The sequence below is a fragment of the Dipodomys ordii genome, unplaced genomic scaffold (genome assembly GCF_000151885.1).
Source record: "Dipodomys ordii isolate 6190 unplaced genomic scaffold, Dord_2.0 Scaffold130, whole genome shotgun sequence".
NCBI classification, from domain to species: domain Eukaryota; kingdom Metazoa; phylum Chordata; class Mammalia; order Rodentia; family Heteromyidae; genus Dipodomys; species Dipodomys ordii.
In genome coordinates, this window is record NW_012267346.1 from 3,841,764 (window position 1) to 3,860,074 (window position 18,311).

Here is an 18,311-nt window from a genome sequence, read left to right on the forward strand (position 1 = left end):
CTTCGGGCTGTCGCCCTCACCTGGTTGAGACAGTCCTCGCCGTTGGCTTTCGCCTCCACCTCCACCTCCATCAGCACCGCGTCCGGCCTCGTCACATAGCACAGCATGGCTGGGGCCGCCGCGGCCGCTGGCGCCACCGCCACCTCCTCTTTGGTGTACGCGGGGCAGTCGCCTGGCCGCCGCTCGAACCCAGCCCCAGCCCTCGGAAGGTGCAAGCCCTTGCAAGATCGGTTGTCCCCGGCCACCCGCCCTCCTGCCCGCTCGGTTCCCCGGGGCTCCGTCGCGGGGCCGCACTCCTGCAGCTCAACTGCCTGCGCCGCGGCCGGCGCTCTTCTGATATAGAGGCCCCGCCTTCTCCGACTCGAGCCCCAGCCAATCACGGCCTCCATGCCCCTCCTCCTTCGTCCAGTCAGCCAATAAGAGGGTCCGCTGGACCGCGGGCCGGCCTTCCAGTGCCGGCTGAGTTACCCAGGCCGCCTGGGGAGGTGGCAGCTTGTGGGCGCCGCGAGCTGCGGAAGGAGAGAGGCCGGGAACGCGCCCGGCCGCCTCTGCCCGCTGGGCGACGCTGCTCTCAGCAAATGATCAAAGATCACCCGGGGCTGGGGCCAGGACGCCTATCTGTCCCGGCTGGAACTGACGGTGATTAAGCGCTGCCGAGCTGCCACAGTCCCCCTGCAGCCTCGGGTGGCTTCAATAATGCGTTTGGGTGGTGAAAGCAAAGAGGGGAAGGCGCAACCCCGAACCTAAGGAAAACTATTTTGGCACCGTGGGTTAGTTGCTGCAAGGCAAGATGTGTTGCCTGTTTTCTTCGGCTTCACCCTTGACAGCACCTCTTGAGTGTTTGCAGTGACTTGGACTAGTCTTTTTGTTTGTTTTTGTTTTTGCTATTTTCCTTAATCCTGCCCAAGGATTTCTAGGCATGAGTCTGCCGGATCAAAACCCCTTCCAAGGCCCTAGGTCCTGTCTCAGGTTGACCCATCTAGTTCACGTCTTACCTCATCCACTCAGTATTCACTGAGCACCTGGTACTCTCTCTGTCCCTTCTCCCATCTCAGAACCTAACAGGTGGGAGGACCTGCATAGGAACTATCGATAAGTAAAGGCCTATATCTCATCACTCACTACTTATCTGTTTTCCAGTGCCTCTTTGAAGTGTGTGTGTGTGTGTGTGTGTGTGTGTGTGTGTGTGTGTGTGTGTGTTGATACTGGGGCTTGAACTCTGAGCCTGGGCCCTGTCCTTGAACTTTTTCTCTGAAGGCTGGTGCTCTACCACTTGAGCCACAGCTCCAGTTCTGGCTCTTTGGTAGTTAATTAAAGAGTCTCATAGACTTTCCTGTCTGGGCTGGCTTCCAACAGCAATCCTCAAGTCTCAGCCTTCTGAGAGTGGAAGCTTCCAGCTAAGCATCTCACAGACTTTGCTGCCTGGACTGACTTCAAACTGTGATCCTCAGATCTCAGCCTCCTGAGAAACTAGGATTATAGGTGCGAGCCACTGGTTCCTAGCCCATTGTTTTACTTGAAAAAACACAAAAACCGTGTGTGCACACACATACACACACATATACATACATACACATTTGAGAGAGCATCTAGCTGTGTAGCCCAGATTGGTGGGCTCATCTTACCTCAACCTTCTAAGTGCTGGAATTATAGGCATACTGATCATCATGTTCTGTTGTTGCATGCTCTTTATTTCTGACTGAATTGGAAAGATTTCAGAGCAGAAAGCTCAAAGGAGGGGTCCTACCACAACCTTCAGGGTAAAATTGTTTTGTCCAACTTCCGACTCTTACTGTTGTTGATAGTTTTGTGTCTTATGAATACATATCAGAGTTGCTGTGTATTCCTCTTTCCCCCAGTTGCAGTTTATTAATCTAGAAATTTTATCTGGGAGATAATATTTGTATCACTGTTATCTAATCTGTGCTTAATCTCTAGCACTTTGAGAACAAGGAGCATAACCAATATGGAGGCCAGTCATGTGGTTAATATATATAGTTTTGTTTGTTTATTTGCTTTGAAAGACAGAAACCAAAGCTATCTTCTGCAAAAGAGAATTTAGGGAACATATTTTGGGAACTCATAGAATCAATGGGACCAGGTATAGAAATGCTGTTTGGTAAAGAACAAAAATAAACAGGCAAACAAAAAACAAAAACACAAACCAAACTCCCATTTTTGTGAACTAACTTCTTAAAATAAACATATTTTTGGTTTTGGCAGAGATTTTTACTTTTTTAATTTTTGTAAGACCAATTCTATATTTATTATTATTTTAAAAATTCTTAAGAAGCTAAAATAGTTTACAGAAGCACAGGAAATGTCTAGCAGATTTTTTTAAATGTATTTCAAAACCTTTTTATTTTTAACAATCATCACTTGCAAAACAGTTGGAGGGTTAAGATTGACAGATATTTCTAATCAGAACCCAGCCTGTTACTGTTAGGGAATGGTTGCTAAAGATTCTAATTGTTTTGAAATTGAGAATCTCCAGATAAAACTACAGGAAAGAGGATTTCTTAGACAACACAAAACTAGAAACAAGTAAAGGATATTTAGCAAGGAAAGGTAACTCCCAGTGTTTGGGGGAAAAAATACTGGATATGTGAGACCAGGTTATAAGAGGTAATATGATCCTTTCTCCTCTGTCTCTGATATCCCTCTTGTAATGTCTTCCTTGCAAGAAGAAAGGGAGATACTGGTTAGTTAAGGAACAGGGAAATAGTGAGATAGCACATTATGTTAAAAGACTTAGTTAAGGAATAGAAAACCCACAGTAGAATTACTTCCTAGAAGATGCCACCATCTGCTAATGCTACAGAACGTCTGGAGCCAGTTTCGAGTCCCAGCTGGGTCTAGCTCCAAAATAAGAGATTCTGAACATTCGGGGCTGGAGGTGGGAAGTGTATTGGTTTGAGCTGTGATTTAAGCCACAAGAGGTGAACCATATTATGGGCCTGTTTTCCACTCAATGAATGCTCACCTTTGAAAGAGAGAGCTACAATTAACTAGCCTAGGATAAAGGTTGTGGTATGAATAGATTTTTTTGTATATGTGTGTGCTAAATCGAGGCTTGAACCCAGGGGCTGGGCACTGTCCCTTAGCTTTTCACTCAAGGCTACCATTTGAGTCATAGCCCCACTTTTGGCTTTTCTTTTCTTTTCTGGTTAATTGGAGCTAAGAGTCCCATGGACTTTCGTGCCTGGGTTGTCATTAAACTGTAAACCTCAGCTCTCAGCCTCCTGAGTAGCTAGCATTTATAGGCATGCATCAGTGATGCCTAGCTGAACAGAGAATTTTGAAATAGAAATGATTATTAAGTGGTGGAATTGGTTAGCTCAGTGGAATCCTGGCTGTTCAAACATACCCAAGCACCACCTCCTTCTTATATCCTAGGTGGCACAGCTGAGCACTGTATGACATTTGTAGGATGTGATTCAGTGACCATCCAGCTGCACACTCTTCTGGTTGAGCACGTAGTCTGCTTTGGATGGCTGGGTACCTATTTTTGCTCATCCTAGTCTTGATGCTGTGCCTTGGGGCAGAAATAGAGTGCCCCTTCAAGCTCTTCAAGGAAGAGTGTCCACCACCTGCCACGCCCTCTTCTTCACCTCTCAAAGCTCATTTGGAAGAGCGTCAGCATGGGAGGGAAGAGCAATTAATGACTGTCTGCAAAAACTGTCCTTTGGCTTTCACACGTTATTCGAGCTAATTATTCACATAAGTAACGCATCATCAAGCACAAGCATATTAGAATGTGTTGAGGGAACTGCAATTTCTAATTTGAAATATTAGTCTCGTGAAATTCAGGACTTGTTTAATTTGATCCTGGTCTATCGTCAAAGCAGAATGTCTCATTCCAGAGCTGGCTGTTTAAGGGGGGAAAAGAGAGAGAAAAGGCAATGCTCATATTAAAAACACTAGGATATCAAAGATGGCATTGTTTTAATTGGCTGGCTGGCTAAATGATTTCTTTCTCTAGCTATGAGAATAGCTACTGTTCATAGTCAAACTATTTGTAAAAGGAAAGGACAGAACATGAACTACTTGTCATGTTATCCAGGCCTTTTTATTTAGTATTGACTTTCTGCTCTAGTTTACATGCACTGTGCTCTAAATATTGATTGTAACATAATACAATACTGCACATTAATTTCTGGAAACGTTTGATAATAGTGAGAGAGACTAAGTTGCAGAAATTTCTTTTTTTTTCAGGGTTTTGGATCTAGGATTAGAAATATTAGGACAATTGGAACTAGAAAGAAAGATGAGTGCCAGGCATGAATAGAGGGATTGTGGTCCAAGGATGGCCCTTGGGGAGAAAAAATCAGGACCTTGTCTGAAAAATAGCAGAAAAGAAAAAAATGGGCTCAGGATGTGGCTTAAGTGGCAGATAACCTGCCTAGCAAGTTTTAGACCCTGAGTAAAAGCTCCAGTACTGCTAAAATTTGGTTTCAAACAAAACCAAATAGAAAAACCACCATAAGAAGTTCTAGCTAGTTATTACTGTTTCTCAATTCTTTTCTTTTTTGAAATACTAACTTTTCTTCCATTCATTTTCCTTCTCATTACTGAGATGCTCTGCAGAGACACAGTTTGTGACATGCTCAGTCATTTGGCATGTATCATTTAGTTGAGAGATGCTCAGAATAGGGAGATAACTTCCAACTTGGCACATTTTGTTGGCCAGCAGTATTTTAATACTTAGTCTATGTTGTAACTGTCTATTTGAGACTGTATAACTTAAAGAGATTTATTTGGCTTGTGAGCAAGATGGTTGGAGTCTTCAAACAGCCTGGTAGCTGGGCCTTAGTAATGGCTTCCTGGTTGCACAACATGGCAGATAAATGAAAGGGAAAGCCTGTGGATATTGAAGGAATTACTTGTGCAAGTGAGTAAGCAAAAACAGCTGAACTTGCTTTATAATAACCTGTTCTTCTGGAAATGAATCCAGACCCTCAAGACCTACATTAATCCCTTCTGAAGGTGACCTCACCACCTACCAGTAAGCCTTAACACTTAAAAGATTCCAGAAGTTCAATACCACTACTCCAGAGACCAAATTTCCAATATAGGAACCTTTTGGAGGCCAAATCACAGCAGAAGCCTATTTTTTACTTGCGGAAATGATCAAATATTTGGGCATATGTATTTTCTTTTCAGTTCCTTGAGTTTGATACTATGTAGGTGTTGATCAACCACGGCAGATTTCACCAATTATTCTAGTTTTGAATGAAATTGGACTGATTGATGTTGCTGGGAATGCAGGGGAACACTCAGAGAATAGAGCACAGACACCTACTCTGCCCAAGGCTCAAGCTCACAAGCATTCTAACTGGTAGGTGATTTGACTAGCAATGACACCACTCCCTTTCCCCTCATGCCTCAGCGTGTCTTTTGTGAAAGAATAGAGGGACCTACCGACATACAGCTTATTGCCTGTTAGCATATCCCTGGCAGATCAAGGACAACAAACTTACTGGTGGCGGGGGGGAGGGGCGGGGAAGGGGGTGAACCTTAAAACTATTGGAAATGCCATAGAAATACCCAAGTACGTGGCATCAGCTGAGCTGTATATGCTTGTAAAAGTACCCTGCTTTAAATCAGCAAGATGGGGAACCAAGAAGACAGAAACCACAAGTACTTTGGAAAGAGGCAACTTCACATTACACTTCAATTGTACCATTTCTGCCCAGCTTGCTTATTGTTGCTGACATTTGCATAGTGTGGATCACTTGGTATGCAAGGGAGACAGGGCTACTGTTATTCAGGGTGTCCTTGCTGTGATTGCTGAAATTGCAGCTCTTTGATGGAAATGATGGTCTACTTTCTCCTGGCAGCCTCTCAGTAGCTCTTCTTATGAATGGCTTTCTTCTCTGAGTCTCCCCTATTCTCTCACCTGCTTCAGTATTCCTGGGTGGGATTGCATGGGCCATCAGCATCCCAAAGGGAGGCAAAGTATCCTGGCCATCTCCACTTGAGTGATAGGTTTGGACCTCTCTTCCATGTCTTGCTCCAAACTAGACAGTTCTGTTGCTAAAGCCCAAGAGCACAGCATTGACTAGGTGGGGGTTGTGAGCAATTCCCATACTGGCAAAAACAGCAGACTCTGCCCTTACTAGGATTCATACTTCCAGAGGAACAGGAGGACTTCAAGCATTGTTCCTTGGTGGTTGGTGTGGAATTGGCACCCACCAAGAGTTAGAACAGATGGGCACCTGGGAACCCAGAGGGGGAATTAGTTCATGCTCTGAACTACCTAGTTTTGTGTCACTCTTTCTATCTCCTGGCAAAAGCTTGGCCAAATAGCCCAGACCTGTCTTATCTTTGCATAGAGTAAGTTAGGTTAAGAATAGCCCAGGACCTCATTTGGGCCAGAATATAGAGAAATGTCCTGAAGCCAGTGTTAAGGCAACAACAGCAATCCCAGGAGAGTAATTCTAGAGAAAGGAGAGAAATCTAGTTCCCCAAACTCAGATATATTTCCTTTCATTTCCTACCTGGGAAGATCTGGTTGTCAATATCTTGAGGAGGGCAGTCATTTTGTGTGCTCTCAAATATACTCCATAACTTACCATTTTATATAAAGTGAACAAGTTCAAGTATATACCTATTCATGTTGACCCAAGCAAATGATGATTAATTGCTCATCTACTGACTCAGGCGCATGCAAGGAAAACAAATACCAAATCTCTTTATCCTGGGGACCCATTTAGATGGAAGGATTTGTGATAGAAAGTTATAATGAGCTATATGATAATACAGCAGGACAAACTCATATTAAGAAAGGGAAGATTGCAGTTGGATTGATATTGTTCTTGCTATGGCAAAAAGATTTTTAGACATATTGATCAGGCAGTCCTTAGGTTTCAAGAGTAACATGAAGTATAAGCAGTGTGTTCTAGATACTTTGAGAAAAATAAAGTCCTCCTCTCCTTTTTTTAGCTCTACTTCAGTGAATAAGAGGCATTTTTTTCAGATTCTAGTTGTTTTTTCATAAGCTTCAAATATAGTTTAAAAAATCTTATCAAGCTGTGCAATGCTTTCTTTAAAACCCCAAAGTTTAAAATACTACATGTATGCAATGCATAGAAAGATAATATAGCCAAATTATTTAAAATAAAATTCTAGATCTTTAAGTTGCTTACCTATCTTGATGTCTTGATGGGTAAATCACTTTTCTTAATGGCCAATGATATTCTCTCTTGAGGAGAGAACCATTCAAAATCGTGTGTATGTGTGTGTGTGTGTGTGTGTGTGTGTGTGTCCGTCTGTCTGTCTGTCTGTCTGTGTGCTGGTACAACAGCTTGAGCTCAAGGTCTCAAGCTCTTACTTGGCCTTTTCTACTGAAGGTTCAACTACTTGAGCCACACCTCCACTTCTGGCATTTTGTTGGTACATTTTTGCTGGTTAAGAGTCTCATGGACTTTTCTACCCAGGCTGGCTCCAAATCAGGATCCTCTGATTTTAGCCTCCTGAGTAGCTAGGATTATAGGCATGAGCCACCAGCACTTGACATTTTGTGAAATTTTTTTATGGGAAGATGACTGATAGAATTTGTTGCTATATATGATATACATATTGTAAGATTAGTCAGACCATTCCTTGTAAATGTAAAATTTTATTCTGCTATATGAATTTAGGATATATCACTAAAAGGAAACTATATATTCTCAATACTTAAAAGTATCCAAAATATTTACTTAGGATTATTATTATTGCCTAGGAACTGGTTTCAGGGAATTTCTACTTAAGACTCAGACTCTGAAGGTTCTGAATCCATTCTTACTTTATTCTATGCAGAAATGAGGCAAATCACTAAGGGATAACAGCACATAATAACTAAGTGTAGAATACTCTTGTGATGTTAACAAAAACCTTTAGTCATAATTTAAATTTAAAAGCTATTTTCAATTACCTAACATTTTTCTATATGATAGATTTTTAGACTTTAGAAAAAGAATAGTGCCAGGAATTTTTATGTAGTTCCATACCAGAGTCTTCACATGTGCAAATTTCATCATACAAACTTTACCTTTTTTTCTATGTATATTGTTTCTCTAATCTATGTGAGAGTAAATTACGGACACGTGGTACCTTTCACCCTAAATATTGCAAAGATTAACATTAATCCAAATAGTAAAAACTAAGCATTACAGAATCATATATAATTCTTATAATCAGGAAATTAAAATTTATGTAAAACATTTCTCCACTATCCAGGCCTAAATCATATTTTACCAATTGTTCCATTAATATCTTTTATTTTAAAGAAAAAAAATAGATTGTATGTCACCTTCAGTGTTCAGGTCTTTTTATACTCCCTTAATCTGGAACAGAACATCAGTCTTGTCATTCATGACCTTGGCATTTTGAAGAGGGCAGATCTTGTAAAAATTTTTCTCAATGAAAAGAATAATCACCCTTAAGCACAATGTATTATCACATGCATTCACAAGAAGAGTAGAAGGTTTATTAAAAGCCAGGACCTTCTTTTTCAGACCTCTTTAACACTTTTGCACTTTTCTAACAAAGTTGAAATCAATGGTCGTATAAGAGGCTTAGAGGTTAGAAGGGGAAGAGCTAGAGATTTAGGCATTGAATTGCTCTGGCTGTCTTTCCCATTAAATTCCAATCTGATGGTGGAAAGTAGGTTTGTTAGAGGTTGGCCACTCCTTCCTGGCCTAATCTTCACCTTGCAGATTTTTCAAAGCTACAAAAACCCTCCAGGAAAGGAGCCCCTGTTCTCCACTACTACCTCTTCCACTGGGAGTTTTCAGTTCCTCTGGCCTTCTTCCTACTTTGAATAACCTCCCTACCTTCTCTAATGACAAGAATCTGCTCAGTGAATGACCATGTCTCACTGCCTATCAGCTTACTGTTGGCCCATTTCAAGCCCCTGTCCCAACCTGTGACCATGGGAAATGAAGTGTCATATTGTCTAAATGACAGGAAAAATGTGTATGCATCAAGTAGGCAAGGCCTGTCTGGATGTTTTTGAAAGCTTCAGCTCAGTCTAGCTTGTAGGTTCTTACTCAAAGTACTCAGCCTTTGCTACCCTATTTTACCAAAGAGCCAGCTGCTCCTGTAGACCACCACTGGGGAGAGTAGCAGCAGGGAGCTTCACATCCCTCATGTTCATCTAAATAGGAGAGAACAGAGTCCTGACAGAAGCTACCCAAGGTATTGAGGCAGGCAGCTAAACCTTTAAGATCATACTTTATCTCCTCATCTCCAGCTGATTCAAATTTCAACAACTAAGAGAGTATTATTAAAAGACTATAATAGACACACCAAATCTATATATGAAAATAACCTCAGAAGAAATAACACCAAAATACAAGCCACTGTGATTGGTTTTATTGGTAGGCATTTATAAAAGCAAATTATAACCAGACTGGGGATATAGTTTAATAGTGGAACAATTGCCTAGCAAGCATGAAGCCCTGGCTTCAATTCTCAGCATCTATAAAGACAAACCAAAAAGAAAACACTTGATTTTATTTTGGAATTATATTCTAACGAGTAACCATTGCTTTTATTACCTAAAAGTAATGTTAAAAAATTCAAGTATTTCAGTTCTTTAGATTAACTTGAAATACTAATGAGGTATTTTAAACTAACCAAAGAAATTAAACTTCAACATGGAATTCCAGTATGAAAAGGTTGAAATTCCATTAGTTGCACTTCAAAGGCTAAATATTAATATTATTCTACCCACTTTATCAATTTAAGGCACTAATTAACTATTCAGGTTTTATTTCCCCAAGTAATGTTTTGCAGGTATTTTTATTTAGACAAGTAGGTTACTGGAAACGTGGCAAGGAATTCTGGTTGTCTTTTAAAGTTCCACTAAATTTAGGTTTCTTATTTTTCAAGACACTATATGTTCTAATTACTTGAAAATCCTTTGAACTTTGTTAATTATAATAATAATACCATCTCAGTGCCCCAGGTAGTATCAAGATAGAACCTTCCATAAGCTTCTTACCATAACATGGCACATTGTTTCAGATACCCCAGCAGGAACAAATTTAACTAGAACAAGCTGTATCATGCCAAAGATGTGTTCGTCCAGAAGGATGTGTCGTTCTATATACACAAATCAAGTATATTTTTAACTGTGACAGGGTTTGAAATATTTCAAGAGAGAAATAAAACAGTGCGTTCTCTAAAAGCACATGAGCTAAATTCAACAGTAGGTCATTTGCTGACAGACTCCACGTATCCGCACTCCTCTACCAGAAGGCCAGTAAAAACTTGCTTAGCCAAATTTGCCAGTCTTCAGCTCAACAGATTAGAAAAGGGTGTGGGTCTATTTTAATGCTGACCTTGTTAGATAAGTCCTAAACAAGGCTCAGTTTTCTCGACTGGTAAAGGAAGGAATAGCTGTCCCTTGTACACACTGGGTAGTCAAAAGATAGAACTAACATGCATCTATGCATTATAATGCACAATGGAAGACAAGTTTAACTTCCCAGCTCTTTCTTTCTTTCTTTCTTTCTTTCTTTCTTTCTTTCTTTCTTTCTTTCTTTCTCTCTCTCTCTCTTTCTTTCTTTCTGTCTCTCTCTCTTTCTTTTTTCTTTTCTTTCTTTTTTTTGGCCCGTCCTAGGGCTTGAAATTCAGGCCTGTGTGCTGTCCCTGGGATTTTGTGCCACTTGAACCACAGCTCCACTTTCAGCCTTTTGTGATTAATTGGAGGTAAGAGTCTTATGGACTTTTCTGCCCAGACTGGTTTTGAATCATGATCCTCAGATCTCAGCCCCCTGAGTCGCTAGGTTTTTACGGATGAGCCACTGGTGACTGGCAAACTTCCTTGTTCTTAAAGTTCAGAGGATTAAAGTATATAACATAACAGAAGTAAATGAATGTCAAGTTGTAAAAATAATTCAGTGTGCAATATACAAATCCCAGGTGTGTCCTTTTAAGAATCACATAGGAAAATGGAGAGCTCCTCTGGCATTTCTCTCTGTGTGACTACCAGGGACTTGTAAATGGCCACTAAAGGAAGAATGGCCATCTTTCTTACTGGCAAGCACAAATTAAAAGAAGAGAGAATTTTGTACATTATACAAGACGTGAAAAGACTTGTTTAGATGCCCTCCAAAGATTATCAAAATGATAGACATTAAAAATAAAAATAATTAGAACAAAAAAATTTAGAACAATTAAAAACTCACTTTCCTTGTCTATGTAGCTATACTGATTTTCCAGCATTATGTAAGCGTTTTTCACAATGTCTTTGGTGTTGGTAGTACTAATCTCAGGGAATGATTTGGAGTGGTGGCTTTTGGAAGAGTTTGTATGGGATTGGAGTTAATGTTTCCTCCCAGTGGAACACTGATTTCTGTCCTAATCAAGGCTCAAATCCCAAGTCTCACCAGTTTACCACAGCAGCCTCTGGCTGTGTATCTCTACCAATTTCCTTTCCAGAACATTCCAAAATGGCTGCCCCAGCATACTACAGATCTGTAGATGCTCCTCTTTTTCCTAATAGAGGGTAGGTAAGCCATAGATTTTTCTTCATACCCTTAAGTCCCCTTCCGTGAATTCCCAAATTGGAGTTTAGAGAAATCCTAAGTTTGAATTAATAGGATTTTAGATTATAATCTGATTCCAGTTAAATGGAATAAAGAAGAATTTTCCTTTTGGTGGAAGTAGAGGGGCTGAGGATCAAACTCAGGATCTTACACATGTGAGACGAGGCCTAAATAAGACTTTTAAGTAAACTCGGGTCAGATGCATAGTTTAAAAAAATTAGCATGTTCCTGGGGCTAGGAAGGTGGTTCAGTGGTAGAGTGCTTGCCTTGCATGCCTGAGGCCCTGGGTTCGATTCCTCAGCACCACATAAGCAAAAAGAAAAAACCCGGAAGTGGTGCTGTGGCTCAAGTGGTAGAGCGCTAGCCTTGAGCTGAAGAGCTGAGGGACAGCACCCAGGCCCAGAGTTCAGGCCCCATGACCGGACCCCCCCCAAAAAAAAATTAGCATGTTCCCTGATTTAAAGAACCTGAATTCTGAACCCAACACCTGCTGTGAGAATGAAATTACTTTTTCAGTTCAATCCAGTTTTCCTAATCTTTGAGGCATCTAATTCCTTGTTTGAGTTTGTTGATTGATGATGAAATGAAATTAGGCATAATCCTTGATACCTAGAAAGCCTATAGTAAATACTACTATGATTATAATTCCACAGACTTCGGTTTCCTCGATTATAAATAGTAAAAAGTTAGATTGTCTACAAAATCATATCAAGATTTCTTACTCCATTTAAGAAAGAATCTGCCACACCCACGTTGTGGTGCACATCTCTAATTCCAGTATGTGGTGAGCTGAGACAGAAGTGTTATAGATTTAAGACCAACCTGGAGGAGGAGAGGGGAGGGGAGGGGAAGGAAGGAGAGGAGAGGGGAGGGGAGGAGAGGGGAGGGGAGGGGAAGGAAGGAGAAGAGAGGGGAGGGGAGGAGAGGAGAGAAGAGAGGAGAATTTCGAGTGGTGCTTACTAAATAACCAAAATCATTTATGACAAGTGTATATATTCTGAAACTCTTATCAAGACTACAATTATTAACTAAATCTCATTTTCATTTCAATTCTATTGTTTTCCAATGTGTATTTTTCCAACTCACCATTTCATATTAAATATATGAAAAAAATCTTGGGCCAGGGCCATATTTTTGAGGTTGCCAAACTTGATTTACTTTTGTATCAGATGATGCATCTGTCCTACATAAGCTCTGGGCCCTTGACCATAGCCAGCCAGAATTAGCCATTATGTGGCCACATTTTTAGCAGTCATTGCTATTAATTTAAGCCAAGCAGGAGGTATGGAGGGTGTGTCAGACCTTCTGTAGCTGTCATATAATTCCTGATTTAGGCAACTTAGAGGAGTTTTGGACTCACTAGTTTCAAAAATTTCAATTTATAGCCCCTGGGCCCCATCAATTTGACAGAACAGCATGGCGGTAGGAATGTGTGGCAGAAGAATCTATTCACCTCATGATAGACAGGAAGCAGAGGAAAGGAAAGAGACTGCAGATCAGGCATAACCTCACAGGCACACTGATAGTGACAAACTTCACCTCCCTGGGCTCCTAAAGCATCTATCACCTCCAAAAATAGTATCCCCAGGGACCGAGTATGCAACACAGGATCTTTTGTGGACATTTCATAGTTAGACCACAATAGGAATTGAACCTCAGCAGAACACATCTAGACCATGAACAGAGAATATCAATAATTTTAGAGTTCTAAGGATGGTCAATCAAGCATAGGCTACCACTCTAAATTAGAGTTTTCTCCATATTAATTTGGTTTTACTATGTAACTACTAAAATGTCACTGAACTGCTGTGTTGGCTATTTCATTATTGTTGGATTAACTAGACTTTTATCTTTAAAGAGTTGCAAAGAACCCTCAGGTATTAGCAAGGCAGGCTTTTACCAAATGACTTCTTTGACCTAGCAATTCTGATTTTAATATTAAATACAGTTTTAAATTATATACTGTTCCACAATTATGCCAATCCTGTAATTTTTCTTTTTATTATATCAAAAGGATATCAATTCCTATTATAGTCTCTTTCTGATGTGGATAAAATTACACACTATTTGGCCTTGGAAAGGGGTGCCTTGACATAGGATCTAGTCAGACAGATTTCATCTTTGTGTGGTTCAAAAAAAAAAAAACCCGCCCAACTTTCCCCCCATAGTTATGAGAAAGAATCTAATAACATGGCCTTTTACCTTTATCAGTTTATTTTTCAGGCCATCAATTTAATTAATTAATAGTTGATATTCTTCAAAATTCATATTTGAATAGAATAGTCACTGATTGTTATTTTATGTCTGTAGTTTCATTATCAGTTCCTTCTACTTTCAACCACAGCTTTCAGAAATTTCTCCTTTGATCTTGAATGTACAAATAGGAGCAAATAGATTATCTGGACTGAGTTTTCATTGTTTAGTAATCTATTATGCACACTGAGTCATCCTGACAGCTAGTGGGAGCCTATTGAATAAGTAAATAAATAAAAGAATATGTATGTATGTATGTATATATATATGTATATATGTATATATATATATACATATAGATACATATATACATAAGGTACTTGGGCTGACTTCAGGGTCTGAGTGCTGTGCCTTATCTTTTTTGCTCAAGACTGGCACTCTACCACTTGAGCCAGTGGCTTTTTGATAGTGTTATATGGGAATTTGATCATGAGATACAGAGAAGCCACATTCTAAGATGTGGAATCAGGAGTTTTTATTAGAAAGCCAGTGATTGTGAGCAGACACATATCCACAAAAAACGCGTACCTTCTAATGCACTTAATACTGTTAGGAAACTGAGCCATGCGGATAGTAGAATGAAGAAAGAGCAGAACACAATCTCAATAGACCAGATCAACTCTAACGGAGAGTTGAAGAGGGGCACAATGGTGATCTGAGGGGAGTCAGGAAACACGAGGCATGGTACAATGGTGGCAGAGGTGATGGGACGTAAATAGGATCCTGATTAGGGGTTGGGGTCACAGGAGTTGGAGAATTCAGAATCTCGAGAGTTCATAGTACAGGTCTGGCAGGTCTAGTAACCTATTGTCCAAGTCCCCACCCCACCTACTTGTAGGAGTTCAGACACATATTACCTAACAGTGGTGGTGGGGAAGTGATTATCACCTTTAATAGTTTTCTGAAGTCCCCACCATCCACCAGGATGCCAAGATGGCATCAGTGAGACCCAGTAGCCCTATTTCAATAGTTAATTGGAGATGAGAGATTCAGTCTTTTCTGCTCAGGTTGGCTTTGAGCCACAGTCCTCAGATCTCAGCCTCCTGAGTAGCTAGGATTATAGGCATGAGTCACTGACATCTGGCTTATGCTAAATAATTTTTGATAAGTGTTCAACTTTGAAGTAACTAATATTTTAGTAACTTTACGAACACATTTATATTAATGGAATCATTGTTAAACTTATTTAAAATCATGCACAAATTTAGTTCAGTGTACATATATATATACCCTTCCGCCCATTTTTTTTCTGTTAACATCCATAACCCTGTCAAAACCGAAAAACTGACACTGGAATGTTACTGTTAAGGAAACTATAGATATTTTGTGGAAATCGCCAATGAGAAAGTCATTTTACCTCTGTAGTGTTCATTCCCCAAATACACTACTGCTCAGGGTTCAAGAGTTTTCCTCTTCAAGGATCCCTCAGAGCACCGCAGTACGTTTAGCTTTTGTTGTGATTTGGATAAGTTCCCTCCAAATGTGCTGGAGGCCTGCCCCACCTGTGACATTTCTAGATTTGGCAGAACCTTTAATGATTGGGGAATAGTAGATCTTTTGTCTTCATGGCATGTCCTGGAGGGAGAGTTAGGACCGTGGCTCCTTCTTCCAGCTTCCTCCTTTGCTTCCGGTCACCAGGTAAACAATTTCTTCCATCCCTTGCTTCCACCACAAGGTACTATTCCCTTAATAGCCCAAAGGTAACAGGACCTAGCAACCCTGGGTTGATAACTCTAAAACCCTGTGGCAGCTCCCATCTCTAATCTTAGCTACTCAGGAGGCTGAGATCTGATTTGAAACTTGATAGGTGCAAAGCTAGCTCAGGCGGAAAAGCTCATTAGATTTGCATCTCCAATTAACTTACAAAATGGCAGAAATGGAGCTGTGGCGCAAATGGCGGAGCATCAGCCTTGAATGGAAGAGCCAAGGGAGAGCTTGAGACCCTGAATTCGAGTCCCCAGTACTAGCACAAATAAAGGGGGTGGGGATCTGGTTACATGGTACAATGCAGATAAACTTTAGAGACATTATGCTAATGAAATCAGCTAGTGACAAGAAGAGAAATACAGTACAATTCCACATATATAAAGTATCTGATGTTCAGACTCAGTAGAACTCTGGTTACAGGAGCTGGGACTTGTAGATGTTTGGGGAGTCGTTTTATGGGTACAGAATCTCAGTTTTGCAAGATGAAAAAGTTCTGAAAGCCTGTTGCCCAACAATATGAATATACATAACACTGCTCATCTGAAGTACAAAATAGATAGCAAGGAAAATTTCAAGTTTTTACCTCAATAAAACAAGTTGCTTTTGTAGGTTAATATCTTAGTTATTTCCAACATGCAGAAAGTTGCCCATGCAACTCTTTACATACAAGTCATTTTGTATGTTCTTCATTCCAATCCCCTAATAATTAAGACTTTATTATATCTACTTTAAATCTACTTTATGTGTGTATGTATGGTTTTTCTTTACCATTTAAGAGTAACTTGCAGATATGATTCACCCTCATCTCTTAATGTTTCAGTTTTGTTTTCTTTTTAGCAACAAGGGCATTCAAAAATAACCACAATATAATTTATTAAAACAGGAAATGGACACTGATAAATACTATTATCTAATCTACAGATCTTTTTAAGCTTTGCCAGTTGTCCCAATAATGTCTTTTCTGCCAAAAATAAGATAAAAAGGAGGAACAAATAAATCTGATCCAGGGTCAACTCCAGGGTCACATATGGCCAAATGGCTTGTCTCCTTTTTTGGAACAATTCCCTTGTCTTATATGACCTTAATATTTTTGACAAGTATAGGACAGCTATTTTGTAGTCTTTCAATGTGTGCCTATGGTTCATTCATCTTAGATGGAGGGCATGCGTTTTTGGCAGGAACATGTTGTATCCTCAGGACATTGTATCAAGAGAGAAGATGGCAACTTCTTCCACTACAGATCATAGTAACTTTGGTCATTTGTTTAGATAGTAACTTTAGGTCATCTGTTCTTCCTGCTAGAAACCTACTAGTTTTCCTCTTGGTAAATTATAAACCCTTCGTGGAGAGATAATTTGAGAATATATGGCTATCCTCTTTCTCACCACACTCTCACCCAGTAGTTTTTTTTTTTTCTTGCCTTTGTCCTTTATGACTATGATGTCAGTCCAATGGCCAGTTTCCTGGCTCCTACTACATGTATTTCCTAGTGTTCTGCTCTTTTTCTTTTTTACTCACTCATGCTTTCAGTTTTATATTCGCTTATTAAAAAGCATAGACCCACTGATTTATTTACTGAGTTTTCATTATTACTTTCCTTATTTATTCTGATGCTCAAATGGTAGCAGATCTGGCCAGTGGGAGCCATTCAAGTTATCTCCCATGTATTTTTGACATAGCTTCACCTTTTCCTTCTTTAGACACTTCTTTATTTTGCTGGTTGAAGATGTTTCAAGCCTGTCTATTCTTTTCTTGTTTGGGACTCTAGAATCAATCATTTCAAGGAGACTTATTTCTTTTAGTAGAAATTAATGTTTGGGAATTAATATTTGGGGACTAGAAGCACTCATTGCTAATAGATTGTCATTGCTTCTAGACCTTTTCAATAGGCAGAGTGTGGACATCTGTGTTTGTATATACACACGTATACATATATACACACACATGTATGTGTATGTACGTACATATATAAATGTTTGCAACAGAGTTCCTTTAGTATCCCATTTCAATGCAGGTATTAGCAATCAAGGATAATTAAAACAACTAAAGATACACTCCTGTGAAATGCAAGGGAAGTAAGTAGGATTGGGTTAAAGAAGGGGAAAAAAGGCTCTAAAAAAAAAAAGAAGGCTCTAATGTTGTCTGCACAAAGGCCTCAGCTGCGTGTACAGTCCTGAACAGTTGCTCTATCTATTTAATATTGCAAGCCCCAAATGCAACATTCCATACCCTCTTTTCTATTTGGCTTTTCCCTGTATGCACCTCCTTCCATTGGGCCCTGTTATGTAATCTGCTTGTTGTATTGCCTGTCTCTCTACTCTTCCCCACAGATTGTGAGATTCATGTGATAGAAATTATGCTTACTACTATAGCCAAAGATCTTAGAATGTGTTTGGCCCGCAGGAGATGCTGAGTAATTCCGCACAGGTCTAGGACTCCTGAGATCTGTGCTACACTAGGAAGATTCACAGGATATATGCAGCTAGGACCAGGAAGACCAGACACAGACTTGGGGCCCAAAAGCTCATCTTCCAGGGATGGCTGCAGGCACTTCCTAAACCCCACACTCCCCAGGAGGAAAGTGGGTGCTCCACAGAAGACCTATGATTCTCATAAACAATGTAAGCCCAGTGAGACCTTTATGTCATCTCTAGGAATGCCGGAGACCTTTCCCACTTCCAAATCCCCATGCTCTGGCCATGGGCCAACCTTGAAGCAAACTGCTCTCTAAAGATAGCAGTCTCGGCCCTGCCATGTGAACTCATGTTTGCATGAAGTGTTAAAAGAATTTGTCACTTTTCAGCTGACAAA

At 40.2% G+C, this 18,311-nt stretch overlaps 1 protein-coding gene across 2 annotated transcripts in view; it reads right to left on the reverse strand.

Moving 5' to 3' along the window:
• The window catches only part of Mylip (myosin regulatory light chain interacting protein), a 20,759-nt gene extending 20,463 nt beyond the window's left edge, over positions 1–296 (reverse strand). For both annotated transcript variants that reach the window (XM_013030445.1, XM_013030444.1), the window contains exon 1: positions 21–296. In XM_013030445.1, the coding sequence (XP_012885899.1) occupies positions 21–107 (87 nt within the window). In that variant the 5' untranslated portion in view covers positions 108–296. The remainder of the gene's footprint in view (positions 1–20) is intronic.
• Positions 297–18,311: the final 18,015 nt, after the last annotated feature.